The following is a 26,223-nucleotide window of genomic DNA, read 5'->3' on the forward strand; positions in this document are numbered from 1 at the left end:
TCTCTGGAATATTTGACAATTCAGTCAGAAGAAATATAGAAAAAAATAAAATATATTTTTTTGTCATGCAGTAAGGTTAATCTCTCACCAAGTTATGTCCATAGCTGTTGTTACGGTGTTGGCCAGGATGTATTTTTAACAGGAACTCTTTCAGACCTGGGATTTCTCCTCGGTGGATAGCAATACCCAGAGTTCCACCCAGATATGGCATGAGTTTGGGGGTCTGTAACACAGGAGCTGAAACCCATGATTCACTGGCCATCCACTGCAGACCTGTCACATTCTGTTTAATCACCTGCACATTGTGTTGATGAAAAATGAAAAAGGTCACACTACAGTGTCACTGACTCACTGTTGAATATGTTCTCAGATGACACAATAAGTGCTTGTTCACGACAGAATTCACAACAGCATTTCATGTTGTTACAGAAACAATATCTGCATGACATTTAAACCCCCGTCACACATAGCAAGAATGTGCAGGAACCAGCCTAACATGGCAAATATTGCCATAATCGGACGCAGTCAGGAGGAAAAGAGGCGTGGTCATCAGTGTCAGAATGCATCCAAATAGTAAGTCCCTTCGGCTGCTCCCTTGTTTGCACTCGGGGTCGCCACAACAAATCCAAGGTGGATCTGCATGTTGAATTGGCACAGGTTTTACACCGGATGCCCTTCCTGATGCAACTCCACATTACATGGAGAAATGTGGCAGGGGTGGGATTTGAACCCAGAGCCTTCTGAATTGAAACCAAGCGCATTAACCACTTGGAAACCACCTCTTGATATATATATATATATATATATATATATATATATATATACGAGGTCTGTTAGAAAAGTATCCGACCTTATTATTTTTTTCAAAAACCATATGGATTTGATTCATTTGTTTTTACGTCAGCCAAGCTTGAACCTTCGTGAGCATGCGTGAGTTTTTCCACGCCTGACGGTTGCGTCATTCGCCTGTGAGCACGCCTTGTGGGAGGAGTGGTCCAGCCCCCTCATCGGATTTTCATTGTCAGGAAATGGCAGAATGATTTGGGCTTTTTTTCCATCAGAATTTTTTCAGAAACTGTTAGAGACAGGCAGCTGGAAACCATTCGAAAAATTTAGCTGGCTTTCGGTGAAAATTTTACGGGCTTCACAGAGAATAAGGACTGTTACTACACCTTTAAGGACGCCCCACAATGGCGCACGGCGCGCCGCGCTCCGAGCCACCATCGAGAGGCAGAAAACACCACATCATTTCTAAACAGATGGCTGTGTGGAGCCGGGACCGTCGTGAGCAATTTCTCTGGTTATCACAAGAGCTGGACATCAGCCATTTTCCGGCAGATTTCACTTTTAACAAGAGATTTTGTCATGGAAAGCCGCGCGGAGGCTTTGCGCGTCAGGACCGATTCGCTGATCGAGCGAGACAAAGGAACACCTCCGTTTCGGAGTGCCAGGGGACAAGTTGGAACATGCCCAGCTCTCCACAATTTCTCTTATACTCACTGAGCTGGTAAGCATTGAAAGCCGAGATAGGCATGTCCCAAAACATATGAATCAAATCCATATGGTTTTTGAAAAAAATAATAAGGTCGGATACTTTTCTAATAAACCTCGTATATATATATATATATATATATATATATATATATATATATATATATATATATATATATATATATTTTTTTTTAACAGAGTGTTTATTATTATTATTATTTTTGTGTGTGTGTGTGTGTGTGTTTGATGTCTTTTTCGGCTGTGGCGCTGGTTTATCTGCTTGCTCCCATTAATTTGTGAGTATGTTTGTTGTGATTATCATGACAAAATGTTTTTAATTTTGGCTTGATTAGTCTTCACGTGAGGGCAATTACCAATCAATGTCAGTATTTAGACATGTGTTTTTCACCTTTTTCACCTTCAACTAAAATATCACTATTTGAGCAAATCATACTTTTTTTACTTCTGTAAAAAATACATATTTACACATTTTTAATTCAAACCTCTTCCATGTGTTGAATCATTTGTGTGCTATGTGCAAACGCAATCACCACACGAGCTGTTGATTTCTTTGTCACTTCCACAATCCTCTTAAATTCAGTTGGCTTCTTGTTTAAAGGCAAAACTTCTAAGTAAGCCAGACAACCGTCACCAGACTCAACCAAGTTGGACTGGAAAGATCGTACAGCATGGAGTCCATAGTCATCATCACTGTCCAACAGACCAACCCAGGTCCAGCAAAAGTGTGTTAAAATATTAATCATAGCATGCACCTAATTATACAGAAAATTTACAGATTAGTGTACAGACCTCAGTGTTCTTTCAATAGAAAATCTGCTGTAAAGGTGCACTGTATATATAAATACATTGGTTATAAGTACATATACCCGCATCAAGTCCTTTGTCTGGGAGCATGTGTTGGTGTCATCTACTACAGTGTGAAACCACCTTGGGTCCTTGACGGCAAACACCCAGGTAGACAACTAATCCATCCTCTTCTTCTGCATTTGGCTGCTCCCATTAGGGGTCGCCCCAGCAGAACAATTGTTTCCATCTCGCCCTGTCCTCTGTATCTTCTGTCACACCAAACACCTGCATGTCCTCCATCAGCACATCCATAAATCTCCTCTTTGGCCTCCCTCTTCTCCTCCTGCATGATGGATCCATCCTCAGCATCCTTCTCCCTATATTCACTCAGTGCTTGTTCTGCACATGTTTAAACCATCTCAATCTCTCCTCTCTGACTTTGTCTCAAAACTATCCCACTTGAGCTGTTTCTCTGATATGTACAGACAAGTAGTCAATCTACTCCTCTCAAAAGTAGCCATCTATCCTTCCCAGCCAGGTGAAGTGTGGGCATCCGCATGGCCTTCTCCAGCCACTGAGGTCCTTAACACTCAGGGGTCAAAAACACTCAGGCACCTATATGTTGAATTTTGCACCAAGATTCTTGCCATATTGCCAAAATATGGAACCTGATGCTCCCTCAGAATGCTCCCTGATGCCTCAGTTGCACTGAAGGAATTTCAGTGAAAAGTAGGATGGCAACCTTTGTGACAATCAGAAAAAAATAGTGGTTGTTTAATGATTGCAGTGAATCACATCGCTGCCAGCGACCAATTGCAAGGCACTGCAACAACCAGCTGAGTACATGTTGGTTCAGCATGCAGAACCCTCAACCTCTGCCTGACCACGTTTGACTGGAAGGTGATTGCACATTTCATCTGGTGGGAGACACCCTCTACACAAATGACAGTCCAATTAGGACTGAGTGCAGTCACTCTCAGACTGATTGGTGAAGTTTGCAAACAGTCACCATCCAATTTATAAATGCAGCTACACTGCCCACAAGTTACAAGTCAGTCAGCATATGAGCATCGTAAACCATACCATGAGCAATGCACAGATCAGCTCTCTATCATCATCCAAACACACTGCTATTCATAAATCATCCACTCACTACCCACCCAATCATCACGACAATTATTCTAAAAGTTCATGGTGGGACAATGCAGTTATCATTATCTGGGATGTGCAGAAATTTTGCTTGCACTGATCGTTTTTCATTCATTCTGACCTACTGTATTAACCCAGTGAACCTCAAATCACACAAAAAACATAAAATCCGAGTAGAAAAAAAGTTTGTTTTTTTTACTGTGAAAACCACAAACTTGCTTAACAAACCATTTTCAAATGTAAATATAAATTGTAAATTTCAAAAACATATGTACAAATGTAGCAAAACAAATCAAATCAAATACATTTTATTTATATAGCGCCAAATCACAACAAACAGTTGCCCCAAGGCGCTTTATATTGTAAGGTAAAGCCATACAATAATTACGGAAAAACCCCAACGGTCAAAACAACCCCCTGTGAGCAAGCACTTCGCAACAGTGGGAAGGAAAAACTCCCTTTTAACAGGAAGAAACCTCCAGCAGAACCAGGCTCAGGGAGGGGCAGTCTTCTGCTGGGACTGGTTGGGGCTGAGGGAGAGAACCAGGAAAAAGACATGCTGTGGAGGGGAGCAGAGATCAATCACTAATGATTAAATGCAGAGTGGTGCATACAGAGCACAAAGAGAAAGAAACACTCAGTGCATCATGGGAACCCCCCAGCAGTCTAAGTCTATAGCAGCATAACTAAGGGATGGTTCAGGTCACCTGATCCAGCCCTAACTATAAGCTTTAGCAAATAGGAAAGTTTTAAGCCTAATCTTAAAAGTAGAGAGGGTGTCTGTCTCCCTGATCCGAATTGGGAGCTGGTTCCAGAGGAGAGAAGCCTGAAAGCTGAAGGCTCTGCCTCCCATTCTACTCTTACAAACCCGAGGAACTACAAGTAAGCCTGCAGTCTGAGAGCGAAGTGCTCTATTGGGGTGATATCGTACTATGAGGTCCCTAAGATAAGATGGGACCTGATTATTCAAAACCTTATAAGTAAGAAGAAGAATTTTAAATTATATTCTAGAATTAACAGGAAGCCAATGAAGAGAGGCCAATATGGGTGAGATATGCTCTCTCCTTCTAGTCCCTGTCAGTACTCTAGCTGCAGCATTTTGAATTAACTGAAGGCTTTTCAGGGAACCTTTAGGACAACCTGATAATAATGAATTACATTAGTCCAGCCTAGAGGAAATAAATGCATGAATTAGTTTTTCAGCATCACTCTGAGACAAGACCTTTCTAATTTTAGAGATATTGCGCAAATGCAAAAAAGCAGTCCTACATATTTGTTTAATATGTGCATTGAATGACATATCCTGATCAAAAATGACTCCAAGATTTCTCACAGTATTACTAGAGGTCAGGGTAATGCCATCCAGAGTAAGGATCTGGTTAGACACCATGTTTCTAAGATTTGTGGGGACAAGTACAATAACTTCAGTTTTTTCTGAGTTTAAAAGCAGGAAATCAGAGGTCATCCATGTCTTTATGTCTGTAAGACAATCCTGCAGTTTAGCTAATTGGTGTGTGTCCTCTGGCTTCATGGATAGATAAAGCTGGGTATCATCTGCGTAACAATGAAAATTTAAGCAATGCTGTCTAATAATACTGCCTAAGGGAAGCATGTATAAAGTGAATAAAATTGGTCCTAGCACAGAACCTTGTGGAACTCCATAATTAACCTTAGTCTGTGAAGAAGATTCCGCATTTACTTGAACAAATTGTAATCTATTAGATAAATATGATTCAAACCACCACAGCGCAGTGCCTTTAATACACTTAATAATAAGTGATGGCTTTTTAAGTAATGGTTTAATTACTGCCACCTTAAAAGCCTGTGGTACATAGCCAACTAATAAAGATAGATTGATCATATTTAAGATCGAAGCATTAAATAATGGTAGGGCTTCCTTGAGCAGCCTGGTAGGAATGGGGTCTAATAGACATGTTGATGGTTTGGATGAAGTAACTAATGAAAATAACTCAGACAGAACAGTCTGAGAGAAAGAGTCTAACCAAATGCCAGCATCACTGAAAGCAGCCAAAGATAATGATACGTCTTTGGGATGGTTATGAGTAATTTGTTCTCTAATAGTTAAAATTTTATTAGCAAAAAAAGTCATGAAGTCATTACTAGTTAAAGTTAAAGGAATACTCGGCTCATTAGAGCTCTGACTCTTTGTCAGCCTGGCTACAGTGCTGAAAAGAAACCTGTGGTTGTTCTTATTTTCTTCAATTAGTGATGAGTAGTAAGATGTCCTAGCTTTACGGAGGGCTTTTTTATAGAGGAACAGACTCTTTTTCCAGGCTAAGTGAAGATCTTCTAAATTAGTGAGACACCATTTCCTCTCCAACTTACGGGTTATCTGCTTTAAGCTGCGAGTTTGTGAGTTATACCACGGAGTCAGGCACTTCTGATTTAAGGCTCTCTTTTTCAGAGGAGCTACAGCATCCAAAGTTGTCCTCAATGAGGATGTAAAACTATTGATGAGATAATCTATCTCACTCACAGAGTTTAGGTACCTACTCTGTGTTGGTATATGGCATTGGAGAACATAAAGAAGGAATCATATCCTTAAACCTAGTTACAGCGCTTTCTGAAAGACTTCTACTGTAATGAAACTTATTCCCCACTGCTGGGTAGTCCATCAGAGTAAATGTAAATGTTATTAAGAAATGATCAGACAGAAGGGAGTTTTCAGGGAATACTGTTAAGTCTTCAATTTCCATACCATAAGTCAGAACAAGATATAAGGTATGATTAAAGTGGTGGGTGGACTCATTTACATTTTGAGCAAAGCCAATCGAGTCTAACAATAGATTAAATGCAGTGTTGAGGCTGTCATTCTCAGCATCTGTGTGGATGTTAAAATCTCCCACTATAATTATCTTATCTGAGCTAAGCACTAAGTCAGACAAAAGGTCCGAAAATTCACAGAGAAACTCACAGTAATGACCAGGTGGACGATAGATAACAACAAATAAAACTGTTTTTTGGGACTTCCAATTTGGATGGACAAGACTGAGACAAGCTTTCAAATGAATTAAAGCTCTGTCTGGGTTTTTGATTAATTAATAAGCTGGAGTGGAAGATTGCTGCTAATCCTCCGCCTCGGCCCGTGCTACGAGCATTCTGGCAGTTAGTGTGACTCGGGGGTGTTGACTCATTTAAACTAACATATTCATCCTGCTGTAACCAGGTTTCTGTAAGGCAGAATAAATCAATATGTTGATCAATTATTATATAATTTACTAACAGGGACTTAGAAGAGAGAGATCTAATGTTTAATAGACCACATTTAACTGTTTTAGTCTGTGGTGCAGTTGAAGGTGCTATATTATTTTTTCTTTTTGAATTTTTATGCTTAAATAGATTTTTGCTGGTTATTGGTGGTCTGGGAGCAGGCACCGTCTCTACGGGGATGGGGTTTTGGGGGGATGGCAGGGGGAGAGAAGCTGCAGAGAGGTGTGTAAGACTACAACTCTGCTTCCTGGTCCCAACCCTGGATAGTCACGGTTTGGAGGATTTAAGAAAATTGGCCAGATTTCTAGAAATGAGAGCTGCTCCATCCAAAGTGGGATGGATGCCGTCTCTCCTAAGAAGACTAGGTTTTCCCCAGAAGCAAAACAAAACAAAACAAACAAACAAACAAACAAAAAAAACAAAGTTAAATACAACTATTTACATAAATGCAGGAATGCTTCAGGCGCAGTCAGATTTCACAATAAGATTTAGAATTTCAAAAAAATATGTCCAAATATAGTGCAGGAAATGGTAAAGCTAAACTATTTAGAAAACAAACAGATTTAAAAATAATATTTAGAATGTAAATATAAATTGTAAATTTAAAAAAAAAAAAAAACATATGTACAGAATGTAGTGCAAGACATGCTGAACTATTTGTGCCACTCAAAAAAACAATTGCTGTCCAACACAACAAAGAGGGGCACATCGCAGGCCTGACACTTCCATGATGTGTCACTCCTCTTGTTGCCCATGTGAAGGCACCGTTGGCAGCTCAATCTACCTTTTGTGGCTTTTGGTGAGGATCTGTGCCAGTCACAGTTAGCACAGGAACATGGTTCTGGCTCCTGTTCTGTGGGACACCTGTTTTGTCTGTGCTACACATTTGACACACCAGCTCCACCATAAAGTCCTTGTGCATCATGGGCTACACTTGCTTGACACTGCTGATCTCATGATGCAAGATGATGCATTTGTGGTCGCAATGTCAAGGAAGTGCAGCAACATTGTCCTGTTCCAGCATGCAGTTTTCCGATGGGTGGAGTAGTACTGGATGTGCTGGTCAGATAGGTCGACTCCACCCATGTTTTTATTATAAGCCAAAACTGGGGCAGAACAGGGAATGTCTTTCACTGTCCAGCATCCATTCTTCGCATCCTTCACCCTTCTCTGCACTGTGTCACCCAAAAACGCATGGTGGATGGTGGAGCACACAGACACCTCCTGTGTGTCCATCCACTTTACAAACACCAGAGGCCCCTCTCTCATCCATCTAATAGAACCTCTTCCAGATTTTTTTGTGAGAGCATTTGCCCTCCCTCTGGGGCATCCTCATCTGTTCTCCCTCTATGTGCCACATGCCCCAAACTTCATGTTAGCTAGGTCCATGAACAGTTTTGGACTCGTGTGAAAATTGTCCATGTAAATGTGGTATCCAGTACCAAGCAAGGATGGCTGGATCAGGTTCATGATCACATCGTATGACAGCCCATGCTCACTTGTGGTCACGTTCTTGCCAGTGTAAATGGTGAACTTGAGTGTGTAGCCATTATTTGAAACAGCCAACACAAAAAGTTTCATGTCCCATTTTGTTGGCTTGTCATTCAAATATTGAATCATTCCAGTTTTTGTCACCACCATCCTTTCACCCACTGCCAGCTCACTCCTTGGTTGATAATAAGGCTGGCAGGCACTGAGAATGTCATCATAAAGAGGCCTGACTCAAAACAGTTTGTCATAACCTGCTGTTTCCTTTTTTCTATCATTTACTACACCCTCATCTGGATCACTTAGGTGGATGTTCCAGAATATCGATCTAAATCTGTCTCTGGACACTACTTTTTTGCTGGAAAGGGCACAGACAAAATATTACTTTGTTTCCAGTAGTCCTGGAGACTTGGCAGTGACACCAACGTCATGTATATCAGAAGTCCAAAACATTTGTACAGATCATTTCAATGTCTGTCCAGTTGTATTTTTTCCCTAATGCCTTGTTTTTTTTGGCAGCAATTTTATTGGTGTTGGTGCAAATTATTCTAATTGTGACAGTTGCAAAAAACAAAAGAAAAAGGTCTTTGGAACTTTGGGTGGAAAGTGTATCAGTGTACCTAGACTATTGGTGTTCTCCGAGGCTGAAATCTGCTTACTGCTCAACCAGTGTCTGCATCCTTCTATGTGTTCCATCAGTCAGGGCTCCAGTCTCTGCTGCATGTCTGAGTGGAGATCTGGATCTGGAAATGAAAGGGCAAACTCCGACCCTCTGTTCAGATCTCAATGCGCATGTTGGTGGATCCACCTGCTTTGGTTGCTCCTCCAGAATAGAAGAGGGATCATCTCTTTCATGACCAGAATCTTCACTGTCTGTTTCAGACTCTGACAATGCGCTGCCTGTTCTGTCTTCCTCCAGTTCAAAAAATAACTGAAGCACTTGCTCCACATTCATAAAACACCTAATTTTTACAAAAAACCCAAACAACAGCAAAACACTAACCCCACATGCTTCCCACCAGTAACAAAGAGAACACACACACACACAATTAGACCCAGGTGGTGTGGGTGGGCTGTGATCAAACACACGTGGGGTTAGTGAACACACGTGGGGTTCGTGACTTCTGATTGGTAGAAAATTTCAGGAGCCAACCAGTGAGGAAGAAGAAGTCATATTTCTTCCCACCACTGTTGCTGCTGCAGTAGAGAAGGAAATGATCCTTTTGGCTGCTTGTGTGTACATTAACGCACAGCAAAAAAATGACAATAATATTCATGAAAACACATGGTGTAAAAAATACTCATAAGTCAAGTTATACTAGGCCTATTAACAAAATTTAAAAAATGCTGTAAAATTTGAAGTCTCAACATTCAACACACATTTAAAGGGAGCCTCAGAGTGCAGCAGATTGAGTGTTACAACCGCTTTATTAGGTCATGTGACTTTTACGCAAGGGCGTGACATTCAACTCCAGAGGGTTAATATAGCCTGAGGGGATTTATGTGGATCATTTTACTGAAGGTAAAAATGTGCAACAGGATGTGTGCTGTCTCCATATGGTGCATTTCAGATACCACAAAATGCTCCAGGTTTCACACACCTCCAAATATAAAGAACGACTGGTCATATCTGACCAGTCATTCTCACTGTGTTTTGTACAAATAACACTACATCTAACCTTAATGACATGACATTTGGGGTTCCACAGGGGTCCATCTTAGGCTCCCTGCTGTTCTCCCTTTATATAGCACACCTTGGGCACATGTTAATGTGTTTTGGGATTACCTTTCACTACTATGCTGATGATACTCAGTTATACATGCTGATAACTGCTGGTAACCTTATCCACATAAAATCCTTAGAAGATTGCCTTGCATCAGTGAGAAGCTGGATGTCTAGCGACTTCCTACTTTTGAACTCTGATAAGACTGAAATGATAGTTCTTGATCCAGTGAGACATCGGCATCAATTTGACCAGCTAACTCTTAGCCTAAGCTCATGTGTCATACATCACACTGACAAAGTGAGGAACCTTGGGGTAATTTTTGATCCTACATTGTCCTTTGACCTCCACATTAGAGATATTATGAGGACTGCTTTCTTCCACCTGCGAAATATAGTGAACATTCGTCCCATCCTGTCTATGGCTGATGCTGAGACCCTGATTCATGTGTTTGCCTCTTCTAGATTGGACTACTGCAATGTTCTATTTTCTGGTTTACCGCAGTCCGGCATTAGGGGTCTCCAATTGGTTCAAAATGCTGCAGCCAGACTTTTGACATGAAGCACAAAGTTTGACCACATTAAGATAAAATAAACTTTACTGATCTCACAGAGGAGAAATTCACATGCTACGTCAGCTCTTAAAAAACACACAAGATGGGTGCAAGTAGAGAAAAATGTTCATCAAACAGCATATGCAAGGATAAGCAATAATAATAATACTTGTAACAGTACAAGACATAAGAAAATGAGGCAGAGATAGAATATGTATATATATATACACACACACATACAGTAGTGTCAGAATAATAGTAGTGCTATGTGACTAAAAAGATTAATCCAGGTTTTGAGTATATTTCTTATTGTTACATGGGAAACAAGGTACCAGTAGATTCAATAGATTCTCACAAATCCAACAAGACCAAGCATTCATGATATGCACACTCTTAACCCCTTAACGCCTATTGTCGCATATATGCTACAATACTTGACTCAAATATGCAAAATACCAAATTGACCAGTATGCCTGTTGTCGCAAATTTGCAACATATCATTATTATTATTATAACATTATAACATAAATTATTACCAAAATACCAAAATTACTATTTATTTTTTGTGCAAAAGTGAAATTAAAAATCTCAACATTATTTACCATCTACTTAAAGGCAAAAACACACAAAACATTTTTATATATATATATATATATATATATATACAGCTATATAAATTCAGGCGTTAAGGGGTTAAGGCTATGAAATTGGGCTATTAGTAAAAAAAGTAGAAAAGGGGGTGTTCACAATAACAGTAGCATCTGCTGTTGATGCTACAAACTCAAAACTATTATGTTCAAACTGCTTTTTTAGCAATCCTGTGAATCACTAAACTAGTATTTAGTTGTATAACCACAGTTTGTCATGACTTCTTCACATCTGCGAGGCATTAATTTTGTTGGTTTGGAACCAAGATTTTGCTTGTTTACTAGTGTGCTTGGGGTCATTGTCTTGTTGAAACACACATTTCAAGGGCATATGTCCTCTTCAGCATAAGGCAACATGACCTCTTCAAGTATTTCGACATATCCAAACTGATCCATGATACCTGGTATGCGATATATAGGCCCAACACCATAGTAGGAGAAACATGCCCATATCATGATGCTTGCACCACCATGCTTCACTGTCTTCACTGTGAACTGTGGCTTGAATTCAGAGTTTGGGGGTCGTCTCACAAACTGTCTGCGGCCCTTGGACCCAAAAAGAACAATTTTACTCTCATCAGTCCACAAAATATTCCTCCATTTCTCTTTAGGCCAGTTGATGTGTCCTTTGGCAAATTGTAACCCCTTCTGCACATGTCTTTTATTTAACAGAGGGACTTTGCGGGGGATTCTTGCAAGTAAATTAGCTTCACACAGGCGTCTTCTAACTGTCACAGCACTTGCAGGTAACTCCAGACTGTCTTTGATCATCCTGGAGCTGATCAATGGGTGAGCCTTTGCCATTCTGGTTATTCTTCTATCCATTTTGATGGTTGTTTTCCGTTTTCTTCCATGCGTCTCTGTTTTTTTTGTCCATTTTAAAGCATTGGAGATCATTGTAGATGAACAGCCTATAATTTTTTGCACCTGCATATAAGTCTTCCCCTCTACAATCAACTTTTTAATCAAACTACGCTGTTCTTCTGAACAATGTCTTGAACGTCCCATTTTCCTCAGGCTTTCAAAGAGAAAAGCATGTTCAACAGGTGCTGGCTTCATCCTTAAATAGGGGACACCTGATTCACACCTGTTTGTTCCACAAAATTGACAAACTCACTGACTGAATGCCACACTACTATTATTGTGAACACCACCTTTTCTACTTTTTTTTTTTTACTAATAGACCAATTTCATAGCCTTAAGCATATCATGAATGCTTGGTCTTGTTGGATTTGTTAGACTCTACTGAATCTACTGGTACCTTGTTTCCCATGTAACAATAAGAAATATACTCAAAACCTGAATTAATCTTTTCAGTCACATAGCATTACTATTATTATTATTCTTAACACTACTGTACATGTTGTGAACCCAGTAACATAACAGCAAAACATGATACATGTGATATTTGCACTATAGGTAACCCCTGTGGAGTAAATATTAAAGGGGTGGCGGTGGGGTGGGCGTGGGGTGAACTTTGTAATGGGGCTCGATTATTTTCAGCATGCATTTCAAACAGTCGGGTCACCCTTAAAGCATTTGTTAAATGAATGACAGTGACTACTTTGAAGTTTTCTTCATATCTTTATAGATTGTTGGATTTGACAGATAAAATACAATTAGTAGTCATGCTCATTTCATGCAAACGTGAATACAACTCTTAACCACAGCAAAGCATGCTGAGTAAACAACAACTGAGCAAATGGACGTCTTCCTTGCAGTGTTGCAGTGCACAGCAGAAAAACAGAATGTAAATAGTAACAGTGAAATGCCATGGTGAGCTGGGTTTGCACTGGACTCACGCCCTCTTGGACAACATCAGATTCTGCGCCCTGTCAATGAGATCAAATGATCCGATCCATGTGTGATAATCCGTCATCAATTATTAAAGGAGGAACTGGAATAATCCCAAACAGCAGACTGCACGCTGTCTACAGAGACAAATAAAATCCAGTCTACAGTTGTTTAATTTTGTAGAAAAAAAGCAGATCACAGACATGACAGAAATCTAAAGTCATTTCAAATGGCAACTTTCTGGCTTTAAGAAACACTATAAGAAATCAAGAAACAAAATTGTGGCAGTCAGTAACGGTTACTTTTTTAGACGAAGCAGATGGAAAAAAATATGGAATCACTCAATTCTGAGGAAAAAATTATGGAATCATGAAAAACAAAAGAACGCTCCAACACATCACTAGTACTTTGTTGCACCACCTCTGACTTTTATAACAGCTTGCAGTCTCTGAGGCATGAACTTAATGAGTGACAAACAGTACTCGTCATCAATGTGGCTCCAACTTTCTCTGATTGCTGTTGCCAGGTCAGCTTTGCAGGTTGGAGCCTTGTCATGGACCATTTTCTTCAACTTCCACCAAAGATTTTCAATTGGATTAAGATCCGGACTATTAGCAGGCCATGACATTGACCCTGCTGAGAGCGCGGCGTGCTCCCAGCAGTTGTGGGCAGTCCTTAAAGCGGCAGTAACACCCTGTAATCTGTTTAATCCCCATAAAATTGTCCCTGAAAGCCATATAAATTTTTCGAACGGTGTCCACCTGGAGGTCTCTCACAGTTTTGGAAAAAAAATTGATGCAGCAAAGCTCCAAATCGTTCAGACATTTATTCGCAATAAAAAACAGACGAGAGGGGTGGACCACACCTCACTCAAAGCCTGCTCACAGGCGAATGACGCAACCGACAGGCATGAAAAAACTCACGCATGCGCATGAGGGTTCAAGCTTGTCTGACGCAATCACACGTGATTCAAATCCATATGGTTCTTTAAAAAAAATAATAAGGTCGGATACTTTTGTAGCAAACCTTGTAGGTGTTAATGATGGCTTTCGTTTAGCTTTTCTGTATGTAAATCCCATTTCCTTTAGGCGGTTTCTTACAGTTCGGTCACAGACGTTGACTTTCTTCCCATTCATTCCTCATTTGTTTTGTTGTGCATTTTCGATTTTTGAGACATATGGTCTACCAGTATGTTTGCCTTTAACAACCTTCCCATGTTGTTTGTATTTGGTCCAGAATTTAGACACAGCTGACTGTGAACAACCAACATCTTTTGCAACATTGCATGATGATTTACTCTCTTTTAAGAGTTTGATAATCCTCTCCTTTGTTTCAACTGACATCTCTTGTGTTGGAGCCTTGATTCATGTCAGTCCACTTGGTGCAACAGCTCTCCAAGGTGTGATCACTCCTTTTTAGATGCAGACTAACGAGCAGATCTGATTTGATGCAGGTGTTAGTTTTGGGGATGAAAATTCACAGGGTGATTCCATAATTTTTTCCTCAGAATTGAGTGATTCCATATTTTTTTCCCTCTGCTTGGTCTAAAAAAGTAACTGTTACTGACTGCCACAATTTTTTTTCTTGATTTGTTATAGTGTTTCTTAAAGCCAGAAAGTTGCCATTTGAAATGACTTTAGTTTTGTGTCATGTCTGTGATCTGCTTTTTTTCTACAAAATTAAACAACTGAATGAACATCCTCCGAGGCCGGTGAGTCCATAATTTTTGCCAGGGTTTTTATATATATATATATATATATATATATATATATATATATATATGCACACACATACCTATACACATACACATATACATATGCATATATATAAACATGATTGGGATTGAAAAAGAGATAGTTGCATCTTATTTACAATATGTGAAATGTAGTTTAGGTGTGATAAGGTGACATTAGTGCAGGGATTTGTAAATGAGTTGTTATTGCACATGATTTATTGACATATTAATATTGCACGTGATTGTGGACATCTTATTGCATCTGGTTATTTCACAGTGTTATTGTACAGTCTGACAGCAGCAGGGAGGAATGACCTGCGGTATCGTTCCTTCTTGCACTGAGGGTGCCTCAGCCTGTCACTGATCGAGCTGTTCAGCTCCACTACAGTCCGGTGCAGAGGGTGAGAGGAGTTGTCCATGATGGATTTGAACTTGGCTAACACCCTCCTCTCAGCCACCTCCTCCAGAGACTCCAGAGGACAGCCCAGGACAGAGCTGGACTTCCTGACCAGCTTATTCAGTCTCTTTCTCTCCCACTCTGTGCTGCCCGGTGCCCAACAGACAACAGCATAGAGGAGAGCAGAAGCTACAACAGAGTCATAGAAGGTCTTAAGCAGAGGCCTGCTCACTCCAAAGGATCGCAGTTTCCTCAGAAGGTGGAGGCAACTCTAGCCTTTTTTTGTACAGTGCCTCGGTGTTGTGAGTCCAGTCCAGTTTGCTGTTTTTGGTGAACACCCAGGTATTTGAAAGTGTCCACAGTCTTTATGTCCTCCCCCTGTATGTTCACCGGTGGGTGAGGTGGTGTTGGAGTTGAGACACAAGTGGTTGCGCTCACACCAGTCCACGAAGTTTGTGATGACCGACCGGTACTCAAGCGCGTTCCCCTCAGACACGCCACCCACAATGGCGGAGTCATCAGAGAACTTCTGGAGATGGCAGCTGTCCGTGTTGTAGGTGAAGTCCGAGGTGTAGAGGGTGAAGAGGAAAGGTGAGAGGACGGTGCCCTGGGGGGCCCCGGTGCTGCACCTTACCACCTCAGACTGACAGCTGCGCAGCAGCACGTACTGCGGGTGGTCAATGAGGTAGTCGATGGCGGTGTCCATCCACACCTGCGTCCTCCAGCTTCCCCCGCCGCAGCACTGGTCTGCTGGTGTTGAAAGCGCTGGAGAAATCAAAGAACATGACTCTCACAGCGCTCCCGCCGGTCTCCAGGTGGGTGAGCACTCACTGCAGTAGGTAGATGACAGCGTTATCTACCCTGATGTTGGGCCTGTAGGCGAACTGCTGTGGGTCCAGGATGTTGCTCACCATGTTGCGGAGGTGAGACAGGACGAACCGTTCCATGGTCTTCATGAGGTGGGAGGTCAGGGCAACTGGTCTGTCGTGGACTGGTTCCTTGGCATGCAGTGTTTTGGGAACCGGGACCACACAGGAGGTCTTCCACAGGGTGGGGACCACCCCCAGGCTGAGGCTCATGTTGAAGATGTGGCTGAGGACCTCACAGAGCTCATCTGCACAGGTCCTCAGCAGCCTCGGGGAGGTTCCATCAGGTCCTGCTGCTTTCCTCTGCTTCAGCCGCAGGAGCTGGCCTCTCACCTCGGTTGGAATTACAGTGAGGGGGGAGGGAGGGGGAAGCTGAGGTGTGAGCTGAGGTGGGCTGGTGCTGAATACAGTCCTTGTATAAATTGTAAATAAATTGTAAATATTTTCTGCTATGGTTTATTTTGGGTACAGAAGGAAACTCTTGGTCAACCGTATTGAATTCATGATTTTCAGATCAGAGATTGAATAAACCAAATCGGGACTAATTAATTAATTTGAGAATTGATGAATTAATGTTTAAATTATAGTGCCTATGCTATACAAAAAATTAAAAATAGATGGTGCTCCATTAATGCTTAAATAATAAGTATTAAACCCTAAATCAATTATTTTGGTGACCCGTCATTTTGGGGCCTAATCCACTCTAATTCAATTTGGGAGTTTAATTACTTATTCACTACAACTAATTGCTACATATAATTGGTCCCCATAGTGAGGCCTGAATATATGTAAAGGAAAGTGTCTCCACTCAAATCACCAATAATCACTACTTTCTACATTTATTGGTGCCCACATGTGAGGCTTTATTATTAATATCGTTACATTTTGTTGGTGCTCCATGTGAGCGTGATCAGTAAATTATTAATAAATTTATTCCAATAAATTTATAATATTCGTTACATTTTATTGGTGCCCCGTGTGGAGGCTTTATTTATTAATATTTGTTACAATAAATAAACACTTTTTTTTTCAAAACTGTATTTTAACAAATACATTAACAGCAAACAAACAAACGACAAGGCCACAATAGAAAGAGATACAAATAAAATAAAATAAATAAATTGTACAATAACAAAACTAAAGTGTTTCTTTAGCATTAATTTTCTTAAAAACATTCCTCATAGAGTGTGACAGTTTTATGACATTCGGGAGTGTCTATAGCTTAATACTGTTTTAAAAACCTTTCAGCTTCTTTTTAAGCATTTTCCTTACTCTGCCTTTCAGCTTCTAGAGGAGCTCTGCCTCCCCATACCCCCCACCTTTTAAAGCATTTTTCTTTTTTTGCTTTTCACCTGACCCCCCCCCCCCCCAAAATTACAGCCCTCTTAACTCCCTGTCACTTTAAGCATTTTTTTTTTAATGTAGATGTAAATTAATATTCAAAGTTTTCAGCTAGTTGACAGTAGGGCTGTACAATATGCCCAAATTATCATATCTCAATATTGTCGTATCATGAGTCATATCGTATATACGATATGACTATGATTTGACACAAAGTGCAACAACAGTGAAAATTAAACATTCTTAAACAAAACAGTAATAATACCACACTCATTTTGCACTCATCATATGGTTAGGATATCGTGCCCTCCAAAAGTATTGGAAAACTTGGAATTTCACACATTTTGATTTGTTTATGCCATTTTAAATACAAGAAATACAAAAAAATAAAAAAAATCTAAAGTTATCGTCCTCAAACTCAAACTGAAAGCAAGTCTCTAAAACTTGATAATACCTGTAAATAATAATCAGTTTTATTGCCAGTTTTCTTCATATAAATCAGAGGATGGAAACATGAACTTTTCCAAATCACTGAATATGTCTTTGACTTTATTTACATCAATTATGAAGAAATGCAAAAGTTGACATTTACATACAAATTGAAATACAAAAGTTGAGATTGACATGTCACAGCATGAGTGGTGACATAATTAGAAAAATTAAAAGTTACATCCATTTTCATTACACTACAGAGTCAGTCATTTCATAATTATTAGGACTTTAAAAAAATTTAAGTTTAACCTTCTTAATTAAGGGCTCAGTGTGTCTGTTATAGCTGCTACTTCAAAATGCTTTGAAAGCTTTCTTAGGCCTGGGTCCCACCTAATAATAAGACATGAATAATGAGCCATCCATGAATAATAATCCAGCTGAACTTCCAGGTCTTGTTTTTAAGAAAATCCTCCTCTACACCACTTCATCAGGAAGCTGTTTTTTTTTTTTTTTTTTTTTTTTTTTAATGAATTTATATCAAGTTGTAGAGATTTGTTTTCAGTTTGAAAGATGATAATTTTAGAAAAAAAATGTATTTGAAATAGAACAAACAAATTAAAATGTGTGAAATATCAAGTGTTCCAATACTTTTAAGGGCAATTGAGAAACACTGAGGAGCAGCATCTTACATCGCATATATATTGCAGCAGATAAGAGAATATTTAGAGTGGAATCCTGCAAATTGTGATACAAACATCACATTTTGCACAAATAATCCATAGACATGAACTCTTTTTAAAAAAAAACTGATTGGCTGGCCACTTGAATTTTCAATAGGCAGCCAGGTGGGGCCAATTGAAGAATTACACAGGGATCAAAATTAAAAGATGCTCCAATCATATAGAAAACTACAACACATTATTTGCCTGATCATAAAAATTCCAAAAAGGTCTAGTTTGGACAATATGTGACTGAATGTTATGGAGTTATGAGGTAAAAGCGGCTGTCTGTTAGCTTAAACATGTGTATATAAGACCCCCCAAACTAAAGGAGAAATGCTGCTTTTAACAACCTGGACCTCATTTCTGGCATAAAATATGGTCATTTACTCACCAGTATAAGTATAAGTTTAGTGTGATTAGAAGTCCATAGTTCAAACGACATGTTCAGCAAACATTTTTCTTCTTCTACTAAGGTGGATTAGAACTTTTTGTGGTACACAGCACAAACTACTGGACAGGATGAACCTAGCAGTCAATGTGACTCACTAATTTCAAAATGCAGCTCTTTCAGATGTAAGTAAGTAAGTAAGTAAGTAAGTAAGTAAGGTTTATTTATATAGCACCTTTCAAGATAGAAATCACAAAGTGCTTCACATAAGAACAGAGAAATTAAAAACAGCAGAAACATAAAACCATAAAAACTAGGTAAAAGCCAGCCTATACAAAAGGGTCTTTAGCTTCACTTTAAATGTTTCAACAGAGTCCACGGAGCGTAGGTACAAAGGCAATGCATTCCACATTTTAGGTGCCACCACCTCGAAAGCACAGTCTCCCCTGGTCTTCAGTCTTGTCCTAGGCACAACCAATAGGCCCAGGTCCGAAGACCTAAGAGACCTACTTGTCATATATGGATGTAATAGCTCGGTGATATAAGATGGCATTTGACCATGCAGAGCTCTAAAAGTCAGTACTAGAATTTTAAATTGGAGTCTGAAATGGATGGGGAGCCAGTGCAAGGAGGAGAGGATTGGGGTTATATGTGACCTCTTTGATGACCTCGTCAGCAGCCTCGCAGCCGCATTCTGAACCGTTTGTAAGCGGTCCAAAGAGGACTTGCTAAGGCTAAAAAATAGAGAGTTACAGTAATCCAAATGTGATGACACAAATGCATGAATGATCATCTCCATCTCCGCCCGAGACACAATGCTGCGCAGACGGGCAATATTGCGCAAATGGAAAAAACAAGACTGTGCCAGGCGGGTAACATACGCATCAAAATTGAGGGAGTGATTGAACGTAACACCCAAATTCCTCACTGCTGAGCGGACAAAAGGGGCCAGAGAACCAAGATTCCCAACCACAGTGGGAACAAACTAGTCAGGGGCACAAACAAGGACCTCAGTCTTTGCTATATTTAAGGACAAATAGTTGGCCGCCATCCAGTCACCAATAACCTCAACACAGTTCTGAAGAGCAGATACCCTAGAGACCGTTTGAGGAGTGAATGAGATGTACAGCTGGATGTCATCTGCATAACAGTGGTGGGAGACATCTTTAAAACTACTCAAGACATGACCAAGTGGGAGCAAATATAGAGCAAACAATATAGGTCCCAGAACAGAACCCTGAGGCACACCACAAGATAGCATGACAGAGGAGGACATAAATTTACCAGCAACAACAGCGAAAGTCCTGTGTGAAAGATAAGACAAAAACCAGTCCAGAGCAGACCCAGAAATGCCCAGCCAAGTCCTTAGTCTCTCAACTAAGACAGTAGTTGAGACATGTCACGGCACGTGTGGTGCCGTGACATGTCAATCATCTGTGTCCAATCAGATTTCAGGTGAGTCCAGTGAAACCCTGGCCTCCGCTCTAGCTCCACCCATGCCAGGAAGTGTTCAATATTGGACATTTCCTGTTTCACTGTGACTGAAAATTTGGCACTTCCTGTTTGAGTGTGAGCTTGCCACTGAGTTCCTGTGAGATTCCATGGGATCTCATCTGTCAGTTCAGGAAGTGTTTGACATTTGAACATTTCCTGTTTTCCTATGTATTTGAAATTTGGCACTTTCTGTTTAGGACAGCCGTTACCATGAGTGAGCTTCATGCCGCTGCACGACGCTTCGCTCATATAATCTGTCATTTCCATCATACTTCAGTATACACTAGGTGGCACTGTTACTGTTGCAAATGTCTTTTACTGTCACCTGGTGTTGTGATAGATTGAGAAATTTTATTGACAACTTCATAACATAATTAGAAAAATTAAAAGTTACATCCATTTTCATTACACTACAGAGTCAGTCATTTCATAATTATTAGGACTTTAAAAAAATTTAAGTTTAACCTTCTTAATTAAGGGCTCAGTGTGTCTGTTATAGCTGCTACTTCAAAATGCTTTGAAAGCTTTCTTAAGCCTGGGTCCCATGAATAATGAGCCACGCATGGGTGTGTCAGCGATTATTCGAAGAATGACCCACGTTCTCATCTATCACGTATCTGCTATGAAGGTGCCTCTATGTGCCTCTCTGTACCCGACATGTGCCACATAGCAGCCTCTAGTGAGCCACAACCGACCTGTCATTAGAAGCTCAAATGGCTTGCATCAGCCACACTAAGCCACGCAGCGCCCTGATAGCGCCATGATAACGCCATGTTGGTGCACGTTTAGGCACGGGTTTCGTCCAAACCTCCAGCCCTCCCACACCTGGTCTCTTTAAAGTGTGGGTTTTCAATTCACAGATTCACAGCAGCATTTAAAAATGTCACTTTTTTTTTAAAATGCAGTCCAAAAACAGACACTCCAGTACAGACCCACGGTTGTACACATTTGAGCCGCATTTGACACCTCTGCTCGTAAGCACCACGCACATGCCTCTAAGTCATCACAGTAACTCGTACACAAACTGCCCCACGCTGTTGTTGCTAAATTTTGAACTTCTTGAAATTAGCACCACACTTAGAGAGGAGCCTCGTTAACTGAAGATAATGCTTCTAAGAGCCACTCAGAGCCACTATTCTCCCACGATAGTTGAAGAAACCCTCTCGTAGCAAAGAAAACATGCTGCGTGGCTCATTATTCATCCTTCATTATTAAGCTGGACCCAGGCTTAAATTTTGAACTTCTTGAAATTAGCGCCATGCTCAGAGAGGAGCCTCATTAACTGAAGATAATGCCTCTATTTTTTCAATTTCAATTTATTTTCATTTATATAGCGCCAAATCACAACAGAGCTGCCTCAAAGCGCTTCACACAGGCAAGGTCTAACCTTACCAACCCCCAGAGCAACAGTGGCAAGGGAAACACTCCCTCTGAGGAAGAAACTTCAAGCAGACCAGACTCAAAGGGGTGACCCTCTGCTTGGGCCATGCTACAAACATAAATTACAGAACAATTCACGGACGAATATACAAGAAATGCTATTAGCGCACAGGACAGAAGGATCGCCAACACAAATACAACTCCCATCTCTGGATGGAGCTGCACCTTAAACAGAGAGAAAAATAGAATCAGGCATCAGAAAGACAAAAAAAATACTGTATAATTTGCCAGCATTAAACAACAAGAAAAACAGAGAAATACTAAGGTGATAGCCGGCCACTAGCCCTAAACTTCACTAAAAGACCCAGAATTTAGGTAAAGTTGAGGCCGCGGCCCACTCCAACTACTAATAAATGAATTAAAAGAGTAAAAAGCGTAAAACAAAACTGTACCAGTATGCTAGCCATATGAAAGGTAAAATAAGTGCGTCTTAAGTCTGGACTTGAAAGTCTCCACAGAATCTGACTGTTTTATTGACGCAGAGAGATCATTCCACAGAACAGGGGCACGATAAGAGAAAGCTCTGTGACCTGCAGACTTCTTATTCACCTTAGCGACACAAAGTAGTCCTGCACCCTGAGAACGTAAAGCCCGGGCCGGTATGTAAGGTTTAATTAGATCAGCTAGGTAGGGAGGTGCCAGTCCATGAATAATTTTATAGGTTAGTAGCAGAACCTTAAAATCTGATCTCACTGGGACAGGAAGCCAGTGAAGGGGTGCCAAAATGTGTGTAATGTGGTCGAACTTTCTGCTTTGTGTCAAAAGTCTGGCTGCAGCATTTTGAACCAATTAGAGACCCCTAATGCTAGACTGCGGTAAACAAGAAAATAGAACATTACAGTAGTCCAATCTAGAAGAGATAAATGCATGGATCAGGGTCTCAGCATCAGCCACAGACAAGATGGGACAAATCTTCTCTATATTTCGCAGGTGGAAGAAAGCAGTCCTAGTAATATTTCTAATGTGGAGGCCAAAGGACAATGAAGGATCAAAAATTACCCCAAGGTTCCTCACTTTGTCAGTGTGATGTATAACACACGAGCCGAGGCTGAGTGTTAACTGGTCAAATTGATGCCGATGTCTCACTGGACCAACAACCACCATTTCAGTCTTATCAGAGTTTAGAAGTAGGAGGTTTCTAGACATCCAACTTTTCACTGCTGCAAGGCAATTTTCTAAGGATTTTATGTGAACAAGATTACCAGCAGTTATCGGCATGTATAACTGAGTATCATCTGCATAGCAGTGAAAGGTAATCCCAAAATGCCGCAATATGTGCCCAAGGGGTGCTATATAAAGGGAGAAAGCAGGGGGCCTAAGACAGAACCCTGTGGAAGCCCAAATTTCATGTCACTAAGGTTAGAGGTAGTGTTACTATACAAAACACAGTAAGAACGACTGGTCAAGTATGACGTCAGCCATGCAAGGGCACTCCCAGTAATCCCAAAATGATTTTCCAGCCTATCAAGTAGAATATGATCCACTGTATCAAATGCAGCACTGAGATCTAAAAAGCAACAGAACCGTAGTGGTGTCCGAATCCATTGTAAGGAGAAGATCATTCACCACTTTAGTGAGAGCCGTCTCTGTGGAATGATATTTTCTAAAAGCAGACTGCAGTGGCTCAAAGAGATTATTCTCAGTAAGATAGTCTATGAGCTGCCGTGACACCACTTTTTCCAGAATTTTAGAGAAAAATTATAGATTTGATATCGGCTGATAGTTTGTCAATACACTAGGGTCAAGATTAGGTTTCTTAAGTAATGGTTTAATAACTGCAGATTTGAAACATTTAGGAACAAATCCAGAAGTTAAAGAAAGATTAATAATTTCCAGCATAGTCGGCCCAAGAGTGGGCCACAGGTCCATAAACAGTTTTGTTGGTATAGGATCAAATAAACAGGTTGTGCTTTTTGTTGACATTACGAGTTTTGTCAGCATGCCTAGTGAGATACTGTCAAATTCTGTAAATCAACAGGTGGTGCAATCATGTTGAGTATAGTTTTGAGCACTGAGTTTAAACTATCCGCAAGTCTGTCTACTGAGTGGGTATTTGTCAAATGTGAAGCTAAGACATCAGGCAGTCTAGCTTCGAGTTCAGTCTTAGCTGAGGACTTGATGCATCGCCGTAATGATATATAAGGTTGTTGTTCCACTAAACACGGCAGCGAAACTATAAACTTAATAAGTGAGTGATCAGACACCACTGATGTAAGAGGCATGATGTCAATATTTGTGACAGCAATACCAAGTGCGAGAACCAGATCCAGGGTATTTCCACTAATGTGCGTTGAATCCCGAATGCATTGCCGAAAACCTAATGCATCCACAATTTCCATAAATGATTTGCAGAGGGGATCAGAAGGCTTATTTATATGAATGTTGAAGTCACCAATCATCAGAATGTTATCTACACTAGTTGACAAGTTAGAGATGAATGCACCAAATTCATCTAAGAATTCAGAATATGGGCCAGGAGGCCAATATACAGTGAGAAAGTAATACGACTGATTTTTATTCTTCTGACCTTGGCAATGTGTAATATCCTGAGCAGAGCGGAGAATCAGATGCTCAAATGAGTGATATTTGTACCCCCCCCCCCCCCCCCCCCAGCTAATAAGCTAAACCTAGATTTATAAATAAGAGCAACACCCCCGCCTTGCTTCGCATCACGAGGGATGTGACTAAATGTATATGCTGGTGGGCAGGCCTCATTTAAGGGGAGGACAGCTGTAGGTTTAAGCCAGGTTTCACATAGCCCAATCATATCTAAGTGATGATCAATAATTAGATCATTGATCAACAATGATTTTGAGGACAGTGATCTTATGTTAATGACACCCAGTCTAAGGACCACAGTGGGGTTGACAGTTGAACTGTTTGGGTTTAGGGGTGGTTCCAGAAGAGCATATATAAGATGCCTAGAAGTAGGTTTAGGTTTAAGACATTCCATGCATGTTGTAGGTAGCAGACCTACTTTGCTATTGCTGGAACAACCACTGGGCCATCCTCAATTTCAACATCATCCAATATAGTAATGGGTATTAAGTTTGGAAAGCATATCCCTCTATGATTTTTATGGACATGACTATGGACGCAGGCCACAGTCTCAACTTGTTGAAATTCCCTCCCTGGCAAATAAACTGCACTATCACCATAGTGGATTTTCTGCACTAAATTCCCCATTAATCTAATGGATTCCACACCCACATTTGTCATAAGCCTTGCAGGGTCTCTAATCACCTGGGGCCTGTACTATGAAGTGGGGTTACTGGCTTATCAGGGTAACTTCGGGAGTAAGTTGATGACGTGTGGAGTAACTTCCCGGTTAACCCGTACTACAAAAGGTGGATAGGTTTTGATCGAGGTATGCTGCCATGGCAATTTATGCTGTGTGCCAAACCAGGTTATGTTCTCGGTTAGCTTGAGGTTTTCGCTTAACCACTCCTTTTATAAGTACCGTCCATCCACCTTCAGTCACTCCGAAGACAATGCCGGCCTACCTCGATGATCCGTTTGATATTGGGGCACAAATTGTGAGGGGCTCTCTTTGCAGGGCGAGGGTTTTTAAAGACCGCCAGAATCTGCTGACATACCCGGACGATATTCTCTATGAAAGATATAGATTCTCAGCCGAGGGAATTCGTTATCTTTGTCAGTTGATCGGGCCAGAAGTCTGTAACATCACCCATCATACACTGTAAAAAAAAGACTGTTGTTTTTACAGGAAAACAATGGCAGCTGTGGTTACCAGGGAATTCCTGTAAAAAATACAGCAGTTAAATGTACAAAAGATGGAGATGACACTTCAAAAATTAGGGAAAAACTGATATAAATAGCAAAATATACATACAGTATAGTAAGTTGAAGGTGTTTTTATTCATTATCACTGAAAAATAAAGTTAGTACAGCTTCTCAAAAGTGTGTTTATTGGGAAGCGCGCTTGCAGCACTCCTTCAGCGGTCACGTGATGCCGTGACGTCACAGAATGGAGAGTCCCGTCTTTGTCTGTTCGATCGACAACAGCAACAGATGGACCTCAGCATGGACAGTGACGAGATCAAGAACTTTTCTGACTACTCTTCAAGTGTGGATTATTTCTGACTCGGATCCTGAGATTGTTGCAGCAGTAATTAGACCCTACAGATTGGAGCCGTATCTTTCGGATGAACATTCAAACCAGGAACATTCTGGCAGCGAAAATAATGCCGATGGTGTTTATGGCGGAGCTGAAGCAGAAGCAAGAGACGTGCCAATTCCGATGGATTCTGAAAGGCTGCTGAATATGGAATGGTAAGGGAGGCTTTGATTTTTGTTGCTGCTGTTTATAACACTCTAATTACTGTATAGCATTTTTGATTTGAGCGTCTGTTTACTGCCTTTGTTATTGTTCCGGAGCCGTGATAGTGTAGCTATTACTTGCGGACCACCGTCATTACCTTCAGGTTTTTGCCGTTTTCGAGTGCCTGGCATTGCATTCATCCGTGCTTAGTTACGTTATTTTTTCACGAAAGAATAGGAAAT

General features: G+C 40.6%; 1 protein-coding gene across 1 annotated transcript in view; it reads right to left on the reverse strand.

Moving 5' to 3' along the window:
• LOC117508964 (extracellular calcium-sensing receptor-like) overlaps positions 1–26,223 on the reverse strand; it is a 73,599-nt gene that overhangs the window by 42,448 nt on the left and 4,928 nt on the right. The window contains 3 exon segments of the mRNA XM_034168796.1: positions 89–295; positions 1,995–2,264; positions 15,651–15,763. Coding sequence (XP_034024687.1) covers positions 89–295; positions 1,995–2,264; positions 15,651–15,763 — 590 coding nt within the window.

The sequence above is a fragment of the Thalassophryne amazonica genome, chromosome 4, assembly GCF_902500255.1.
Source record: "Thalassophryne amazonica chromosome 4, fThaAma1.1, whole genome shotgun sequence".
NCBI classification, from domain to species: Eukaryota; Metazoa; Chordata; class Actinopteri; order Batrachoidiformes; family Batrachoididae; genus Thalassophryne; species Thalassophryne amazonica.